The sequence below is a fragment of the Ambystoma mexicanum genome, chromosome 4q (genome assembly GCF_040938575.1).
Source record: "Ambystoma mexicanum isolate Mex_15411 chromosome 4q, UKY_AmexF1_1, whole genome shotgun sequence".
Classification (NCBI taxonomy): domain Eukaryota; kingdom Metazoa; phylum Chordata; class Amphibia; order Caudata; family Ambystomatidae; genus Ambystoma; species Ambystoma mexicanum.
Window position 1 is genome coordinate 430,169,120 of NC_090928.1, and position 17,762 is coordinate 430,186,881.

General features: G+C 50.3%; 1 protein-coding gene across 1 annotated transcript in view; it reads right to left on the reverse strand.

Annotated features, from left to right (window-relative positions):
* The window catches only part of KIF26B (kinesin family member 26B), an 876,378-nt gene extending 861,988 nt beyond the window's left edge, over positions 1 to 14,390 (reverse strand). Inside the window, exon 1 of the mRNA XM_069608003.1 lies at positions 13,888 to 14,390. Within this exon, the coding sequence (XP_069464104.1) occupies positions 13,888 to 13,950 (63 nt within the window). The 5' untranslated portion in view covers positions 13,951 to 14,390. The remainder of the gene's footprint in view (positions 1 to 13,887) is intronic.
* Positions 14,391 to 17,762: the final 3,372 nt, after the last annotated feature.

Genomic DNA, 17,762 nt, shown 5'->3' on the forward strand with positions numbered 1-17,762 from the left:
CTGGGGAAAACAGTCAGAGCTACCCGTGGGGGGCTTTAATTATAATGTAGTAAAAGGAGTGCAGCAAGGTAGTTTAAAGCTGCCGAATATCACGGCATAGTCCTTCAGAAGGGAGCTGATACACTGAATATCACTGAAAAGATATTCATTGCTCTTTGACAGTAGGGTGATAATGTCGAGGAAACAAGAGTAAAAGGAAACCAGGCGATACGCGTGCTGACGGATACGGCAAGAGAGAGGTGACAGGCCTGATAGCTTGTAACATATGTGCTGTGCACTTTTAATGTTCCAACTAAAGTGGTATGCTTCTGTGCCATAAGACTGCCAGTATGGGGCAGTTGCTCCAGGGCCCCTAGGGCCCATTTCAACTGAAAAGGTTGAAAGGCCTTTACGCTGTCCCATGGTATGCCTGGTGAGCTTGGCAACTTGCAGGTTGTGGCGGTCCATGCAGCCCCCCCATTCCCAGCACTCTTAATTTTCCAGAATTCAAAATCTAACCCAGGGAGTGGATGATGAAAAGGGCCAGATTTGGGCCCCTGTGCCGCCCACATCCCTCCGCCCCGCCCAATGACACAGATGTGGATATCCAGCACGTGTGCCTTTTATGAAGAGGGATGCTAGCACCATCTAAACCCAACCCTGTGCCCCGCCCCTACCCTCTGATTTATTGACTGCCCATACAGGTACATTAAGCATTCACACTTTTCGGATCAGCGCTAGGCTTTGATCAGCCTCCAATGATTCAATAGCCATGCAATAGTCATGCAAACTATCACAACCTACATCCCTACCGCTCATCCCCTTCTTTAAATCTTTCATGTGCATTTAACATTTCCCTGCCTTTGCCCTCTTAACCCTTCTCTGCGGCTTTTTAAATGTTGCCTCTTAGGTGGTGCCTTAGCACCACATACAAATCCAAAACGGTTGGCACTGGTCATGTCATAGAAGTACAGGTAGGCAGGAGATGAGATGTCAGGAGGGGCAAACATCCTGGGGGCGTTGTTTGGATTTTTACCGATCCACTGACTGGCCATGCTAATCCCTAAGGTCATTATTGCCACTTCATGCATTGCCTACCCAAATAGCACTGCCCAGAGATTTGTTTGATCTGGGGTTGCCTCTGAGAAACTTCAATCTATGGGATTTTATGGGCCTGCCCTTGTTATTTCGAAGCAGTCTTCAGAACGATAATATCTTATTGCACTTGTAAATCAGGTCTTGGTGTAATCAAAATGTTTTAAGCAAATGTGCCTTGAGCCACTTAATTGATGTGTTTGTTTGTATCTTTTAAAAGCAGGTTTTGGCAAATCACAAAGTGTTGGCTTGTTAGCTAGGCATTCGCAAGGCACTGCCATCATATGACCAGGTACTCATACCATATGCCAGTTGTGGTTATCTTAAGGCCCACTAGCAGGTACTACTATTGCAGTGCCTGGCAAATGCCTATCCCATACCTACACAAAAGCCAAAACTGCTGTGTTCACCAAAGCCAGTTTTAGTCTCTCTCAGTCCAAGGTCTGAATACCCCTGGTGGAATAATATAAAGGTGGTCCATTGTCTGCCTTCAAAGATCTTAAAACTGCTGTGACTTGCTTTTATTTTGTCTAGTTTTGGAATCCTGTGCTGGGAACCGGCGGGTCTGACAGTGTCTTCTTCTGGGTACTGTGACTTGGTAATGGCTGGAATGAGAAGGTGTGATCCAAGTGGAAGGAAACAAAAATGAGCGCTTATTTCGTCTGAAAGGCTTTGGCTGCTTCCTTACAGTTAGGCCGTGCTGTCTAGTTTAGTTTAGTTTATTTATTTATAATTGTCACGCAGTGACGATTCCCTGAAAGCCCTGGTAGGCCAGGAGCACCACCCTCTGAGTTCTGCTGGAATCAGTGGCCGAAGAGGGTGGGAGTGGTTCGGAGCGGTGCTCCTCTACTTTTATTTTTGAAGTTTTAATGTCCCTATACTTTTACTTTAAAAAGAAACTGTTCCGGAATGATTTTGTTTTAAAATAAGTGTACGAAGAAGTTGAAACTTGTACTTCAGTGCACTGGACTAAACATTCCCTTAAACAGCAGGTGTGTTTCTTTGGGTGTTTGGATTGCGCGTGGGAGTGGGCGTGACAATGTGGTTTGTGGGGCGCGGGGGGAGGGGGGCCAGCAGGGAAGATACTTCTGCTACTTATTTTCGTACACTTCGATCACTGGCTGGAATCACATTCCCAGCGCCTCGGCATGAGCCCTACCTCAGAATGCGATAGATAGTGTGTAATAGTTGGATGCAATGGCTGGTGTGGGGTCAGCTGATGCTCAACGTGCTTTTCCATTGGCCCTGTTGCAATGCCTTCAGGCCCTCTTACAGACAGTCGCCTGGTGCCATTGGTTGAGCAATCTCTCTAAAGAGGAGCTGTTTCTGTAATCAAATGCAAATGCAGCATCTTGCGTTTCATGAGGTGTGGCAGGTCGCGGGTGTCTGCAGGGTTTGAAATCGAGGGGAGCTGGGACCCGCTGGGGCACTTAAAGTGCTCTGTGGTACGCATCCTCGTCCCCAAAAACATAGAAAAGGGGGCTTTTTTGAAGTTGAGTCTGCCTCCTTGAAAACTTTGCTTTTTTTTGGCATACTGCAGGTTGGCACTAACCAGGACTTGGAAGTATTGTGATGGTATTGCCATAGCCGGGTATCACAGGCCCCAGGTCATTCCCCAAGTCTGCTTCTTTGATGTCTGATCCTTTATTATTGGGCTGGGGCAGACACAAGTGTGAAATTGAGAGTGCTAGTGGCCCTTTCCATGACAAGCCACAGTTCAGTGGGACAGGGCCAGTGGCATTCCAAAGCCCCTCATTGTGTGTATTCTCCACAGTAAATGCCTGCATCACATAAGCCTGAAAGAGTGTAATGTATGCACCTGAACATTGTATTCAGAAGATGCTTGTGTGAAACAATTCTGTGAGTGAAGTCAAGCAGGGCCATGCACAGAGATGCCTGGTGGTCTTGTGCAGGTCAGAAAGGTTCAAGCATCCGGGTGTTGTAATTGTTTACAGACTCCTTGATTTCGGGAATAGGGGGTGTTTCAAATGATTGTTGAAAACAAGGAAAGGGGTGTTTTATAAAAATGGGGATGACCATGGGCACAACTTTAAACTGAGAGTACCACCACCCAGAGCTGGGAGCTATGTAGGAGAGCCTGGTTAGTTTAAAACCAGCAGTTTCCAGGAGCTACTTTTGGCTACCCGGGCCAACTGAAGCCGAACCCACAGAACTGTGTGCATATAGGACTATCTATAAATAAACATTAGGGCACATCTATCTGGCATTTAAAGGAGAAGGGATCATGAATAATGAATACAACTCTATGTTTGCATTTTATGTGGAAGTTAGATTTGCATAGCCCTGTGTACTGGCTTCTGGTTCCCCAGTGGTAGTTCCTGGTGACCGGTTAGTGCTGGATACCCAGGAGCTGCTTGTAACGCCTGCTTATCCAATCCTAATTTTGACGTCTGGTCTAGATAAGAAATCAACAGGGTTTTCTTATCCCGGGGAGAGGATCAGTCGAACATCACATCCTTGAGGTGCAAGACCCATATCCCAATCCTCGCAGGTGATCTAGAGGCTACACAGTTATGTTAAGGTATTTGGCATTTATATAGCGCTCTATATATCATTGGTATGACTTCAGAGCGCTGTTAGGTTGAACGCCCACGGGAACCGTAGTTCTGATCAGTAGAAAGAGATAGTGTTTTAGGGTGCGTGGGTGCACCAGATAAGTGTACAGCTGGTGTAATTGTCGGGTGGTAGCTGCATGCTAGCGGGTAGGAGTGGTGCTGGAGAAGACAGTTCGATGTGTGCAGTCTGGTGGGTGGACATCCAGACTGGGCGTTGGCTGCGTTAGGCCCGAAGGACTCTTATGTGAGCAGTTATGCCGGAATGTGCTCAGCTAGTTGCGATTTATTAGGGTGGTGAGGTGTTGATGAGGTCGTATTCGTATGTGGACAGGTAGGCCAAATTACTCAGGGGTATAGCTGTGTTCTATTTGAATGATGGTGTATAGTAGAGAGTAAGAGTAGTGATGTGATATGGTAGTTGTTTTGGAGCACCCAAGACCAGGCACAAGGGAAGGAAGGTGGGAACATAGCGACAGACAGACATTTAGAGGCAGAGGAAATGGGTAAATAGGGGATACAGATCTATCGCAACAGCATGGGGAAATTTTCCATTCTGTCCATTCCAATTTGTCCATTCTATCCGCTTAATCAATTCTATCCGCTTCATCCATTCTATCCGCTTCATCCATTCTATCCGCTTCATCCATTCTATCCGCTTCATCCATTCTATCCGTTCCATCCCTTCTACCCGCCGCATCCCTTCTATCCGCTTCATCTATTCTATCCGCTTCATCCCTTCTATCCGCTTCATCTATTCTATCCGCTTCATCCATTCTATCCGCTCCATCCATTCTATCCGCTTCATCCATTCTATCCGTTCCATCCCTTCTACCCGCCGCATCCCTTCTATCCGCTTCATCTATTCTATCCGCTTCATCCCTTCTATCCGCTTCATCTATTCTATCCGCTTCATCCATTCTATCCGCTTCATCTATTCTATCCGCTCCATCCCTTGTGAAAATAGGATGAGTGGTTTTGTGGACGGTGCCACTGTTGAAATTTGGACCATAGATCTAGAGACAGAAGTGTGAATCCCACACAGAGCTACAATTACTTAATGCTCAATAGATTTGTTTTATATAGTGCTTTCCTCAAAGTGATGTACCTATTCAATTTGTATGTACAAATATTATAATCAAACTGTAGGTGGTACTCATTTAACGACCTCGGAAAAATACAGATCGCACACATATCTCAGCAGTGAGCACTTAACCCATTGAGCTATCGTACGGCTCAATTTGCAACTACGGTTCTTCTGTGGGCGTACGGTATAAGTCACGCCTTTCTAGTTAAACTACATGAGCGCATCTCCTAGACTGCAAGGACTGGCATCCAGCATGATTCTAGAGTGCTTTTCCTCGTGGAAATAGGGCACTGTGCCACCAGGTGGTCAGTCAAAATGGCGAAAAAAAAGTCAAATGACTAAAATGGCGAAAAAAAATATCGAAAAAAAAAGTCAAATTTATTATTTATATGTATTTTTTGGGTTCGGTAAGTAAAAAAAAAGGGGTAAAATAAAAAAAATAGAAAAAAGGGGGGTTGGGGCAACCCCCCCATTTCGAAAACAAAACGTATTGAAAAACAAATTCGACTTTTTTATTTTACTTTTTTTTTTCGACATTTTGACTTTCGACATTTTTGTTTTCGACCAAATGACTATAAACCGTGCCATCAGCAGTGACAGCATCTTTGATGAACCGAACGCCCATCTGATGGAATCCTTCCACTCCTGTGCAGAGTGGCTATCTGGGAGGTCTCTCAGAGGTTTCCAGCACTGGCCCCAGGAAACGTCTGACTTTTGTAACCATTTAGGGGGCAGCTGTGACTTTAATATCAGAAACTTTCCTTGGTCTAGCCCTGATATACTTCCTGCAGAAAACTTCTGCAAAATATTCAAATCGGTCCTTGACAAATTCACATTTCTCCTAATCTTTTTTACAATTTTTTTATGAAGTGATTTTTGGTTACAAAATTCAACCTTTTGCACTAAACACAATAAATATACACATATATGCATTACATTTCATGAAAAGACGCAGGTTCCCATTGTTATTGCCACTAATATCCAGCGTGCATGCAAAAAATACATTCATTATAGAAAAGAAAGACAGGAACAATTGCAACGATGTCTAAAAATGTCTAAACATAAGTATCTCAAAAGAATTTCTAAAAAAAAGTCCCACCGGGAAGAATGCTATTAATCAAATAAAGTGACATGTGCTAATATGTTTCATAAAATACCAGATGCCAATAGTTCCTATGCTATGTTCCATGTAGTATGGGCTGCTGAAGTGATAACCCAAGACTATGCTACATAAATTGTGCTCCAGAATTGATCTGTTGTGAAATTCCCTTTGTGTGAAAAATCGCTCTGGCCCTTAATGTAATACGGGTACTACATGAAGTCAGGACATGTCGACTAGATTCTATTGCTTTTGAGCACAGAAAGCCTTTCCTGACAGCATGCGGTATGTGTGTCCAACCACCGATATACTCCAATAATGCTCTCAGTCTTGGGGCTTGCCACTCTTCAGTGTGCAAGCACAGTCAGAATGTCATCCCGCACGTGCATGACACCCTCCGGATGAAGGAGGCTCTTTGCTATTGTGTCTTGAAAGACCTCTGCGACAGACTACACCACAAAGCTAACTGTTGTATTGACGGAGGCTGTACAATTGGAAAGTTGTAACTCCTCCATATCCATTACACGGTGCCAGTTGGTCATAATCAGTGTATAGATCCAGTTTGCAGGGTAGCATGCCAACTGTCAAATGTCTAATGAGGTCATACACCATCGGGTTGAGTGGCTGCAGCTTTCTGCAAATCGCCCTGCATGGTGAAACAAATGTCGACACATATTCATACCCAGCCTGATTGATTTCCCTTCTTTGAAATTACAATTGGGGCAAGCCAGGATGTCAGTCATGTCACGGTTTCAATAATGTGCCCTTCCTCCAGATCTGCCAGTACCTTGGGCCATATATTAAATGGAACACACCTGCGAATGGATGGCTACAAGCTTTGCACATAATCACCAAGCATACATAGTGGTCATCATGCAGCCTGAACCACTAAAAATGGGGTGCCAGTCGATCTTGCTTTAGTTTTAGGTAGCCTGTGGCAGCGTACGAACAATGAACCACTCACAAACTTAAGACTGAGCCGCTTCTCTGTGTTAGCATTAGTTTGTCACAGACCAAGGATGGCGGTACTTAGTCAACTGCTTAAAACAACTACATCGTAAACTGTGGGCTGAGCAGGTCGCAGCCGAGACTAGATCCTAATGGAGCGCAGTGGCTATGCCAGCCAGCACGGTACGTAAGCACAATGAAAATATGAGGTGAGACCAGGGAAGGGCCTTTCAACCCTTTCAAATGAAAAGGGCCTTGAGCCTTATAGGGGCCCCCAGCAACTTCCCCTATATTGCCAGACAGCAGGCTAATAACACGACAATATACTCCTTTATATATTACTTACGTGCTGGGGCTTACAGTGTGCACTTTGCAGCACATGTCTAACAAGCAACATTTGCTGGAGCCGGTCCGGCCACCACTTCCATTGGGGAAAACAGAAGAGTTATCAACGTATTGACTTTCAACACTGGTTCCACCACGTCAGCCACTTGCTTACAAAGAAGGATTCATAGCCTGATTCATATCTAATCAGTGAGCATTCAGTGTTTCAATCGCTGTTGCTCGCTGTCCCGCCATAATTGGTGGCTATTACCCTTATCTTTATCTCCATTATAATGTAAGCACCCCACGGTTGCCTCAGGAGGCTGTCCACTCTAAGCAACGGGGGCCCCAACTATCTTGTTGAAAGGAGACCCCCCACACATCTTCAGCCGGGCCTGGGTGAGACGAAAAAGCATCCAAAGCAAAGTGACATGGGACTGGGGACAACCAACTTCCATGGCCCACCTTGCAGTGGACTTGATTTAATAGGCCTGACCCATGGTTTGGACATTTCTTCTTGCACTACGTGGTTTGCGCGTGTCTCAGTCTGAATCCAAGCCACGATGCAGCATCTCCATAGCATGTTTGCCCACTTACTGTGTCCCTGAAGAGCTGTGTGCTGTCGAGAAGCAATGGCTGGGGCAGCCTGCATCTGGGCGAATTGCGCCACATAGGTTTATTACATAAGCGGAAAACGTATTGTATTGTATGCCAATGTATAAAGTGTAAAACTACGGCCCAAAGGCATCTGGGCGCAATGATAGTTTGATATGATTGTTTATTTATATAGCACCTATACACAATGTGTTTCAAAGCGCTTCAAGGCAAGGGAGGGAACAAGGGAAAATACAACGACATTCTTGCAGGCCATGAACAGTAAGGATGTGAAATTAACTATCGTACTAGGCCTGACGACATTTCTGGTAGAGCCGGAGGAAAACTAAAGGTGAGGGAGAGGGGTGCAGAAAGGGAGGGGAGCTGGAAGAAAAGACTGCAGGGGAGCCCGTCCCACAATCCCTAATATCACAGAAAAAACCTGCAGAACAAAGATGTCTTCAAAGCTTCATGAAAACGCAAGAGGGGAGAGAATGTCACAGCCCCAGCTCGAGCTTTACGAAACCTCGGAATTTCACACAGATTTTGGGAACATGAACGTGGGACTTCAGAAGGCACGTACCAAGTAAGTTTCAGTTGAAGATGCACTATAGCTAGGATACTTTTGATGGGAAGCCGATGCAGTTGACTAAGCAAGGGAAGGATATGGGCAAACCGTGGCTCATTGAGAGGCAGGCAAGCGGCAGAGATTTGAAGCACCTGAAGGTGACGCTTTAGAAATTCAGGTTGCTCTAAGTAGATGCCATTGCAGTAGTCAAGCGAGCCCGCGGTTGAAGCAGCAACTACTGCAGAGCGTAGGTGTGAAGCAGACCTCATTGTACACAGCCCGCCCAAGCGCACAGGCAACTAGCTTTGCAGAGGCTTCCATGCGGAAGCGAAGCGCCCTCGCATTCACGGCAGGGAGAAGGCATTGCACGCGGGGTCACGACTCATGCCAGTAGCATCTGCTGAAGGAAAAAATAACGTACGTTCCGGATTCAGGGGGAGGCGAGGTCAGGGACAGAAGCCCCCTTTTTCATACGGCCGAAAGGGGCAGAGAAGCCCAAGGCTGTCCCCGCCCGTTTGGTTCTGTCTTTTACTGCCACAAAATGAAGCTAACTGCCCGAGCCACGCCCCAAATCGCGTCACTCACAAACCCGTGATATTTTGCCTGTGTCTTCATTTGTGTTGATTTTTTGTCTGATTATATCATCGCCTCCCCTGCCCCCTACTGGATATAAAGCACACTGCATTTTCGAAGTACCCTGTTCAAATGTCTTTTGTTTTCACATAGCGCTGATGTTAGCCGCCTTCTAAGCACTAGATTCTAAAGTAGATGATAAGAGGTGAATCATTGTGCCCAAAATTACACGATTTCACCCGGCTGTTAAACCACGTTTATAAAGCGGTTATAAATGGCTTCTACGCGCCCCTGGGTAACCGGCGAGACGGCTTTTGAAGGCCAGACACGTGATACGTGTACCCCGCACCTCTCTAATCTAGCAGAATCAGTTAGATCTCAGTGGAATGGTGGATTCCTGTGGCCCTCGTGGGGGGTGGGGGCCGTGACACGCATGCCATCCGCGCCTTCACACTTCCCCTTAAAAGGTGTTTCTCCTTGGTTGCGGCGGATTTTCTCTGGTCGTTTTATGCGACTGTCAGGCGTTCTTATCAAGTATACGTTCTGTATGTTGAGGTCTCCTTTCCATCCAATTAATCAAACGTTCATCAGGCATTTCTCTCGAAACATAGTGGGTGAAGGTGGCGGGTGCATGTTCTCTGGTGTACAGGAGCGTCAGCGCGGAGTGGGCGCTGTGCAAGGACACGACTGGCAGTGCCAGCCTGGACAGTTATTCTTCAACTCATCACCGGGGCGGAATGGTGTGCTCGGCCAAGTGAATATGTGCTTGACGTGTTTGACCAGATGCGCCCATCCGTGCAGCGATTTGCTCAGTATCACACAGCGTGGCGAAACGGAGAAGCCGGGCTTACTTCTTGATTCCGGGATCTCGAATCCGTAACAATCCCCGCCACGCCCTCACGTCACGATATGGCCACAGGCTACGCCCCTCCCTGCTAAGAGTGACAACCCCCCCTCCCAGAAGACAGCGCTGCCCCCATGCCCAACATGTGACCCTCGGCACGCTGCATACAGTCCGTGTGCGCACGCCCCCAGGATCCGGAGCCCCGCCGGGAGAACACCGCCCATACAGACCCCCGGCTGACTCCCGAGGACTGCCCGGGCGCGCCAGCGCCTAGTGCGCCGCTGGTTTGCAGCGCGTGCTATTCGGTATGCAGGAGCTTGGGGTGCGGGGCGACCCTTCGAGTGTTCGAGGAACCCTCCGTGTGTCTTTTGGGGAGCAAAGACCCGGAATGGGCACAGAACGGTTGTCTGCAGCGAGTTTCACAGACCGGGAGGGGCTTGGTTTGGGGGGAGGCCGGTCATTATAGCAGCAGCTGAATAGTCGTCCTCTGGGGTCTATACATGTGACTCGTGACGCGAGAGCTCTTCTAATGGTGTGTGCCTCGAGAAATAACGGCGTGCGAGCAGCCCGGAGACAGGGCCGGGGTGTCTAATGGAGGTGGGGCGATTGGGGGGAGGGGATGTTACTGAAATCGGGAAAAGGGCACCCGGGCTGCCGGACCTGCTGAAAGTGCTATCCGAGGATGCCACATACCGATGCACGATGGCATGAATGGGTGTAGCCTCGCACTCCCCCCTGGCACTGCAGACGTGCATACACTGCGCTGCACAGCCACACGCCCACAGTACCCGATCACCGCGCGCGGGCACTGTGCTTCACACCGCACGCCTGCAGTACCAGGGTCCCTATGCATGCACTATGCTGCACACTACACACGTGTATGCATACACGTCCACGCACGCGACACGCCTACACTACCACCGCTCTAGAGACATATACTGTCTGTTCTGCACACTACACGCGAGCGGGAAGGAGGATGTCTGTGCATGTTATGTGTTGCACGTAGACACGTACTGTGCCTCACACTGCGCTACTTCTGTACCACAACGGCGTATGCGTGAGTTGTGTTGTACACTACACGCGTTCGGTACTAGGGAAACGGGCAAATGCTGCGCTGCAGGCTACACCCCTTCTGTGCCACGGCAGCGTAGGCATCACGCGCACTGCACGGCAATACCAGGGCACTACGGGCATACGCCCTGGTGCATAGTGTACACATGCCTGCAGCATCAGCGGAACACAAGCATGGTCGGTGCTGTACAGTGTCAGTGCACAACTTCTGTCCCAGGGAAACAGCGCAGGCATCACGTGTACTGCACAGTGCCTGCCTTCAGGAAAAGGGCAGAAAACGCAATATGCGTTCTGCACAGTGCTCACCTCCAATACCAGGGCACCACAGGCATGAGCTGTGCTGCACAGTGCACACCTCCAACACCAGGGTACCACAGGCTTGAGCTGTGCTGCATAGTGCACGTCTTCTGTTCCTGAGCTGTGCTGCACAGTGAGTGCACACATGCCTGCAGCATCAGGGTAACATAGGCATGAACTGTGCTGCACAGTGCACGCCTCCAATACCAGGGCACCGCAGGCATGAGCTGTGCTGCACAGTGCACGCCTCCAATACCAGAGCACCGCAGGCATGAGCTGTGCTGCACAGTGCACGCCTCCAATACCAGGGCACCGCAGGCATGAGCTGTGCTGCACAGTGCACGCCTCCAATACCAGGGCACCGCAGGCATGAGCTGTGCTGCACAGTGCACGCCTCCAATACCAGAGCACCACAGGCATGAGCTGTGCTGCACAGTGCACGCCTCCAATACCGGGGCACCGCAGGCATGAGCTGTGCTGCACAGTGCACGCCTCCATTACCGGGGCACCGCAGGCATGAGCTGTGCTGGACAGTGCACGCCTCCAATACCAGGGCACCGCAGGCATGAGCTGTGCTGCACAGTGCACGCCTCCAATACCAGGGCACCACAGGCATGAGCTGTGCTGCACAGTGCACGACTCCAATACCAGGGCACCACAGGCATGAGCTGTGCTGCACAGTGCACGACTTCTGTTCCAGGGCACCGCAGCCATGAGCTGTGCTACACAGTGCACAGCTCCAATACCAGGGCACCACAGGCATGAGCTGTGCTGCACAGTACACGACTTCAATACCAGGGCACCACAGGCATGAGCTGTGCTGCACAGTGCACGCCTCCAATACCAGGGCACAACAGGCATGAGCTTTGCTGCACAGTGCACGCCTCCAATACCAGGGCACCACAGGCATGAGCTGTGCTGCACAGTGCACGCCTCCATTACCAGGGCACCACAAGCATGAGCTGCGCTGGACAGTGCACGCCTCCAATACCAGGGCACCACAGGGATGAGCTGTGCTGCACAGTGCACGCCTCCAATACCAGGGCACCGCAGGCATAAGCTGTGCTGCACAGTGCACAACTTCTGTTCCAGGGCACCACAGGCATAAGTTGTGCTGCACAGTGCACGCCTCCAATACCAGGGCACCACAGGCATGAGCTGTGCTGCACAGTGCATGCCTCCAATACCAGGGCACCACAGGCATGAGCTGTGCTACACAGTGCACACCTCCAACACCAGGGTACCACAGGCATGAGCTGTGCTGCACAGTGCACGCCTCCAATACCAGGGCACCACAGGCATAAGCTGCGCTGCACAGTGCACGTCTCCAATACCAGGGCACCACAGGCATGAGCTGTTCTGCACAGTGCACGCCTCCAATACCAGGGCACCACAGGCCTGAGCTGTGCTGCACAGTGCACGACTTCTGTTCCAGAACTGTGCTGCACAGTGAGTGCACACATGCCTGCAGCATCAGAGTAATATAGGCATGAACTGTGCTGCACAGTGCACGCCTCCAATACAAGGGTACCACAGGCATGAGCTGTGCTGCACAGTGCACGCCTCCAATACCAGGGCACCACAGGCATGAGCTGTGCTGCACAGTGCACGACTTCTGTTCCAGGGCACCACAGAGATGAGCTGTGCTGCACAGTACACACCCCCAGTACCAGGATAACAGAGCCATGTGCTATGCTGCACACAGCACACTTTCAGTGTCAGGGAGCACCCATGCACGTTCTATGATGTACACTACACTCCTTCGCCCTGGGCTTACGCGCATGCAGTACCAGGGCGCCCTTGGCATGAATGGAGGCGCTCGGACGGTTCGCCTCTTCCTGCACCACCAGGGTACCCCGGCACGTCTGCTGTGCTGCACATGTCCGACTGATGTGCCAGGACATGTGCTGTGCTTCACAGTGCATTCACGGCTGGAGTGGCAGAGCACGGCGCGCGTGCACTCTTCTGCACAGCGCAGTGTAAACCTAGAGGACCCGTGCTGATGACGGTGGGCGAGCACTGGGCTACACGGTGCCCCCCGCGGTGCCCAGATGTGACCGGAGGGAGGGGGAGTGGGAGTGAGCTCGCCCGGTCTCCCGCACTGGACCCTCGCGGGCAAGGATGCCACGCGACGGCCCCCTCCCCCCCCCTGCTGCGAGGTGGCCTAGGGAGGCGTCGCGTTCACACCGGCACCGCGCGGATAATTACCAGGGAGGAAAGTGCTGCATCGGCAGAGTGACAGAATACCCTTGAAAAGGCACAGCACAGAGGGGGCGCGGGGGGGGGGGGGGGGGCGCCACCAATGGCAAAAGGCTAATAGACACGCATGGATAAACCTGAGTGGGTGGGCGAATAGCCAAATAAGAGTGATAGATGGGTGCACAGAGCGATGCATATAGATGGATAGACAGGGAGATGGTAGCGGGGCTAGGCAGGTAGAGATAGGGGGATACAGACAGGCAGCGGGCAGACTACATGGCACGGGCGGGAAAATTGGCATATAGACAGGCATAGAGAGAAAGGCAGGGGGCAGTATATGGACAGGCTGGCGCTCTGACGGACACACAGAATAATAGAGTGATAAGCAGGTAGATAGATCGATATATATATTGACAAGGCAGATAGAGAGCACGGACAGACAGATAGATAGAATGACCGAGACATGGGGATAGAAAGACATGACAGATTGCCGTTAACAGGCTACGGCTGGTCGCTGTGGCACACACCTACCCACCCACCTGCACACGTATACTCCCGCTCTGACATTGCTATGCGTATTGTTCCATGCACACACTGATCAGGGGGGGTTCCTGGGTACCCCTATCTTGCACCTACCCCATATTTCCGGCCTCGCGCTGTCACCGCGATCCGCTCTTTATTCCCGGCCACGGAATTCATGGTTCTTCCGCGGACTCTGGCGGAGCCCTTCACACCCAAAATCCAGAGCTCTGAAAGCAATCCAACAAGGTCCCGAGCACAGGGAGGTTCGGGGGGGGGGGTCTCAGCCTGCAGCCCCGGAGCACGCAGCGGCAGTGCAGACAGGTGAGGCTCACATCCTCCTCTCCTGCGCCCCGGCTCTTCGCCTCCAGAGCCCGCGCTGCCTGTCACAGCATCCTCCGGCAAAGCGACCCCTCGCGGGCGGGCACGCGCCCGCCCCCCATGGGAGAGGAGGGCTGGGAGGAAAGTGGGGCGGGGGGGATCTGCAGCACCCCTTCCACAGCGCGCGCAGCCGGGCTCCCTCTGCCAGCAGCGGCGCTCCGTCTCCGCTCCCCGAAGCCAGCCTTGTAACTGAGTTAAAAGCGGAGACGCCTCCCCGCCCAGAAGCGCTGCCTCTCTCTCTCCCTCTCTCTCGCACACACACTCACCGGGATCCGGCCTGGGAGGAGCCTGAGCCACGGCAGCCAGTGCCCGCCTTGCACGGGCGCCGGCTCACCGGCTATAAAAGGACCTGGACCTCAGCAGCCGCCGCAGTGCTCCAGCCCGGGAGAAAAGAGTGGCGAGAAACCCTCGCAACACAGGAGGAACCCGTGCAGGACCCTGGCACAAACCCACCACTCGTGGCAGCGGATCACCGCCACACTGCTGCACACCCGTGCATGCTGTGATCTCAGAATATAGGTCCTGTTGCTGTGCATGCTGTAATCTCAGGGTTAACCCCCCTGCTGCAACACATGCTGTAATCTCAGGGGGTCAGCGTGTTACCGGTATTGGAGTGCATACTCTAATCTCAGGGTAATCCCCCTGCTGCAGTGCATGCTGTAATCTCAGGGGGTCAGTGTGTTACCTCTATTGGAGTGTACACTGTAATCCCAGGATATTGCCACTGCTGCAGTGCATGCTGTAATCTCAGGGGGTCAGCGTGTTACCTCTATTGGAGTGCATACTCTAATCTCAGGGTAATCCCCCTGCTGCAGTGCATGCTGTAATCTCAGGGGGTCCGTGTGTTACCTCTACTGGAGTGCACACTGTAATCTCAGGATATTGCCACTGCTGCAGGTCATGCTGTAATATCAGGGGGTCAGTGTGTTACCTCTATTGGAGTGTACACTGTAATCCCAGGATATTACCACTGCTGCAGTGCATGCTGTAATCTCAGGGGGTCAGCGTGTTACCTGTATTGGAGTGCATACTCTAATCTCAGGGTAATCCCCCTGCTGCAGTGCATGCTGTAATCTCAGGGGGTCAGCGTGTTACCTCTATTGGAGTGTACACTGTAATCCCAGGATATTGCCACGGCTGCAGGTCATGCTGTAATCTCAGGGGGTCAGTGTGTTACCTCTATTGGAGTGTACACTGTAATCCCAGGATATTGCCACGGCTGCAGGGCATGCTGTAATCTCAGGGGCTCAGTGTGATACCTCTATTGGAGTGCACACTGTAATCTCAGGATATTGCCACTGCTGCAGGGCATGCTGTAATCTCAGGGGGTCAGTGTGTTACCTCTATTGGAGTGCACACTGTAATCTCAGGATATTGCCACTGCTGCAGTGCATGCTGTAATCTCAGGGGGTCAGTGTGTTACCTCTATTGGAGTGCATACTGTAATCTCAGGGTAATCCCCCTGCTGCAGTGCAGTGCATGCTGTAATCTCAGGGGGTCAGTGTGTTACCTCTTTTGGAGTGCACACTGTAATCTCAGGATATTGCCACTGCTGCAGGGCATGCTGTAATCTCAGGGGGTCAGTGTGTTACCTCTATTGGAGTGCATACTGTAATCTCAGGGTAATACCCCTGCTGCAGTGCAGTGCATGCTGTAATCTCAGGGGGTCAGTGTGTTACCTCCATTGGAGCACATACCGCAATCTCAGCATATTGCCACTGCTGCAGGGCAGTGCAGTACTGGTTGTCAGTGAGTACCCCCTTTTACGGGATAGCTAAGTGATGGGGTAAAGGATATCACCTCTTCTGCAGGATAATGCTGTTCGGGAATTTTGGCTATTGCCCCTGTGCTGGGCAGTGCAGAATGCAAGTTCTCAGGCTATTGCCTCAGATGCAGGACTGTGCAGTGCAGGAGCTCAGGATATTGCTTCCGTTGCAGGGCACGGCTCAGTGTTTTAAGTGGGAGGGCTTACAGGGGGCAATTAAAAAAGCGTGGGGTAAGTGCAGGAGGGGTTTGTAATCGGTTAGCAGTGGGAGCAGAGCAGGATATATGGGGCGCACTGCTATCATTCCTTTTTGTGCAACCTTCTTCTTTTGTTTCTTAATCAGCAGCAGTGACCCTTGCTCGCAAGCTTCCTGCTGGGGTTGGAATCCATGATTAAGAAACAAAAGGAGAGTAGTGCACACCAAAAGCAATGATAACAGTGTGGCCTGACTCTCCTTTTGTTTCTTCATGAGAGGCGCTAACACTCTCAGGCAGCCCTTTAACTCCACATAGCTGCAACGTTAAAGGGCTGGCTGCAGGATCGCAGCCTCTGATTAAGAAATAGAAGAAGATGCAGAGGCACTGTTATTATGCTTTTGGTATTCCGGTCTCTGCTTTTTTCTTATCTGAAGCACTGACCCCTGCAGGCAACCCTTTAACCATGCAGCTCTTTGGAGTGAAAGGACTGCCTGAGGAGGTTGGTGTGTCTAGGGCTAGTCTGGGGAGCCAAGTAGAGGCCCGGCTTACAAGCACTTTTTGGAGACTGCCAGGGCTCCACACTGGGTAACATGGTACGGGCAGTGCTGTAAAGAAGATTTGACAAAATGACTACTGCTATGCAGGAGTACATGGATAAGTAGTGGCTAAATCGCCTACTCAGCCCTACACACTACTACTAAACCAAGAGTAATCCCAATCATAAAGGTGAAATAGGTACAGCACAACAGATATAACGCCTTTTCCTCTTTTAGTAGAGCAGATGGAGGGCAGGCTATAACCTAAAGAGGGGTGTCAGCTGCTGTAATGGTTTATTGAGAGGCCACCCTCAGCACAGGGAATTCCTTCGCTCCCCAATATAGGTGTCACACAACAAACGATTTAAGGTCAGTTCTTTATTCAACCCTATTTCTGATGCTTAGCACACCCATTGGATCCCACCCCCTGAGCTACCAATGAGCCAAGAACCAGGCTGGTGTACAGGAAATATATTTGTTTGGATGCTAGGTAATAGAAAATCACACTGAAATGTCACACACCACTTTATCTGTGGCACAACACAATAAACATCTCTTTACATGAATAACTCAATTTGGTTGGGCAAACTCAAATCACAATATTTTACTTTATACAAATTTCAAAATAATTGATCCTCAATACTGAACAACATCACTTTACATTTGCAATGCTGTAAAATGTCGGTTTTCCTGCGCTCTTAAAAAGCTAGCAGTAAATACACACTGGGTGATTTAGCAGGGTGTTTTTCAGACCCCCCCCCCACTTTGGTCTGCGTTGGAGGAGTCAGACAGAAAGATTAGGATGATTTAAAAATTTTGTATTTCAAGCCCCCTCCAGTTAAAGGGGAAGGTTGCTAATAAAATGGAATTTTCCCAATCATTCGGGCATGTATATTTAAGCATACTGTAATCGATCTTAAACATTTTTCCTATGCATCTTAACTTAGTTTCCCTCACTTTTACACATGCAAAAACAACGGGTTGGGCGCAGCCATCTTGTTCTAATCTTATCCATTGGTGCATCGCCCTAAATTCAAGTGCCCTCGCGGCAAGAATACAGATCTCCCACCCATCAAACTGACATCACTAGTCCAAACAATATGCTCCACCTAT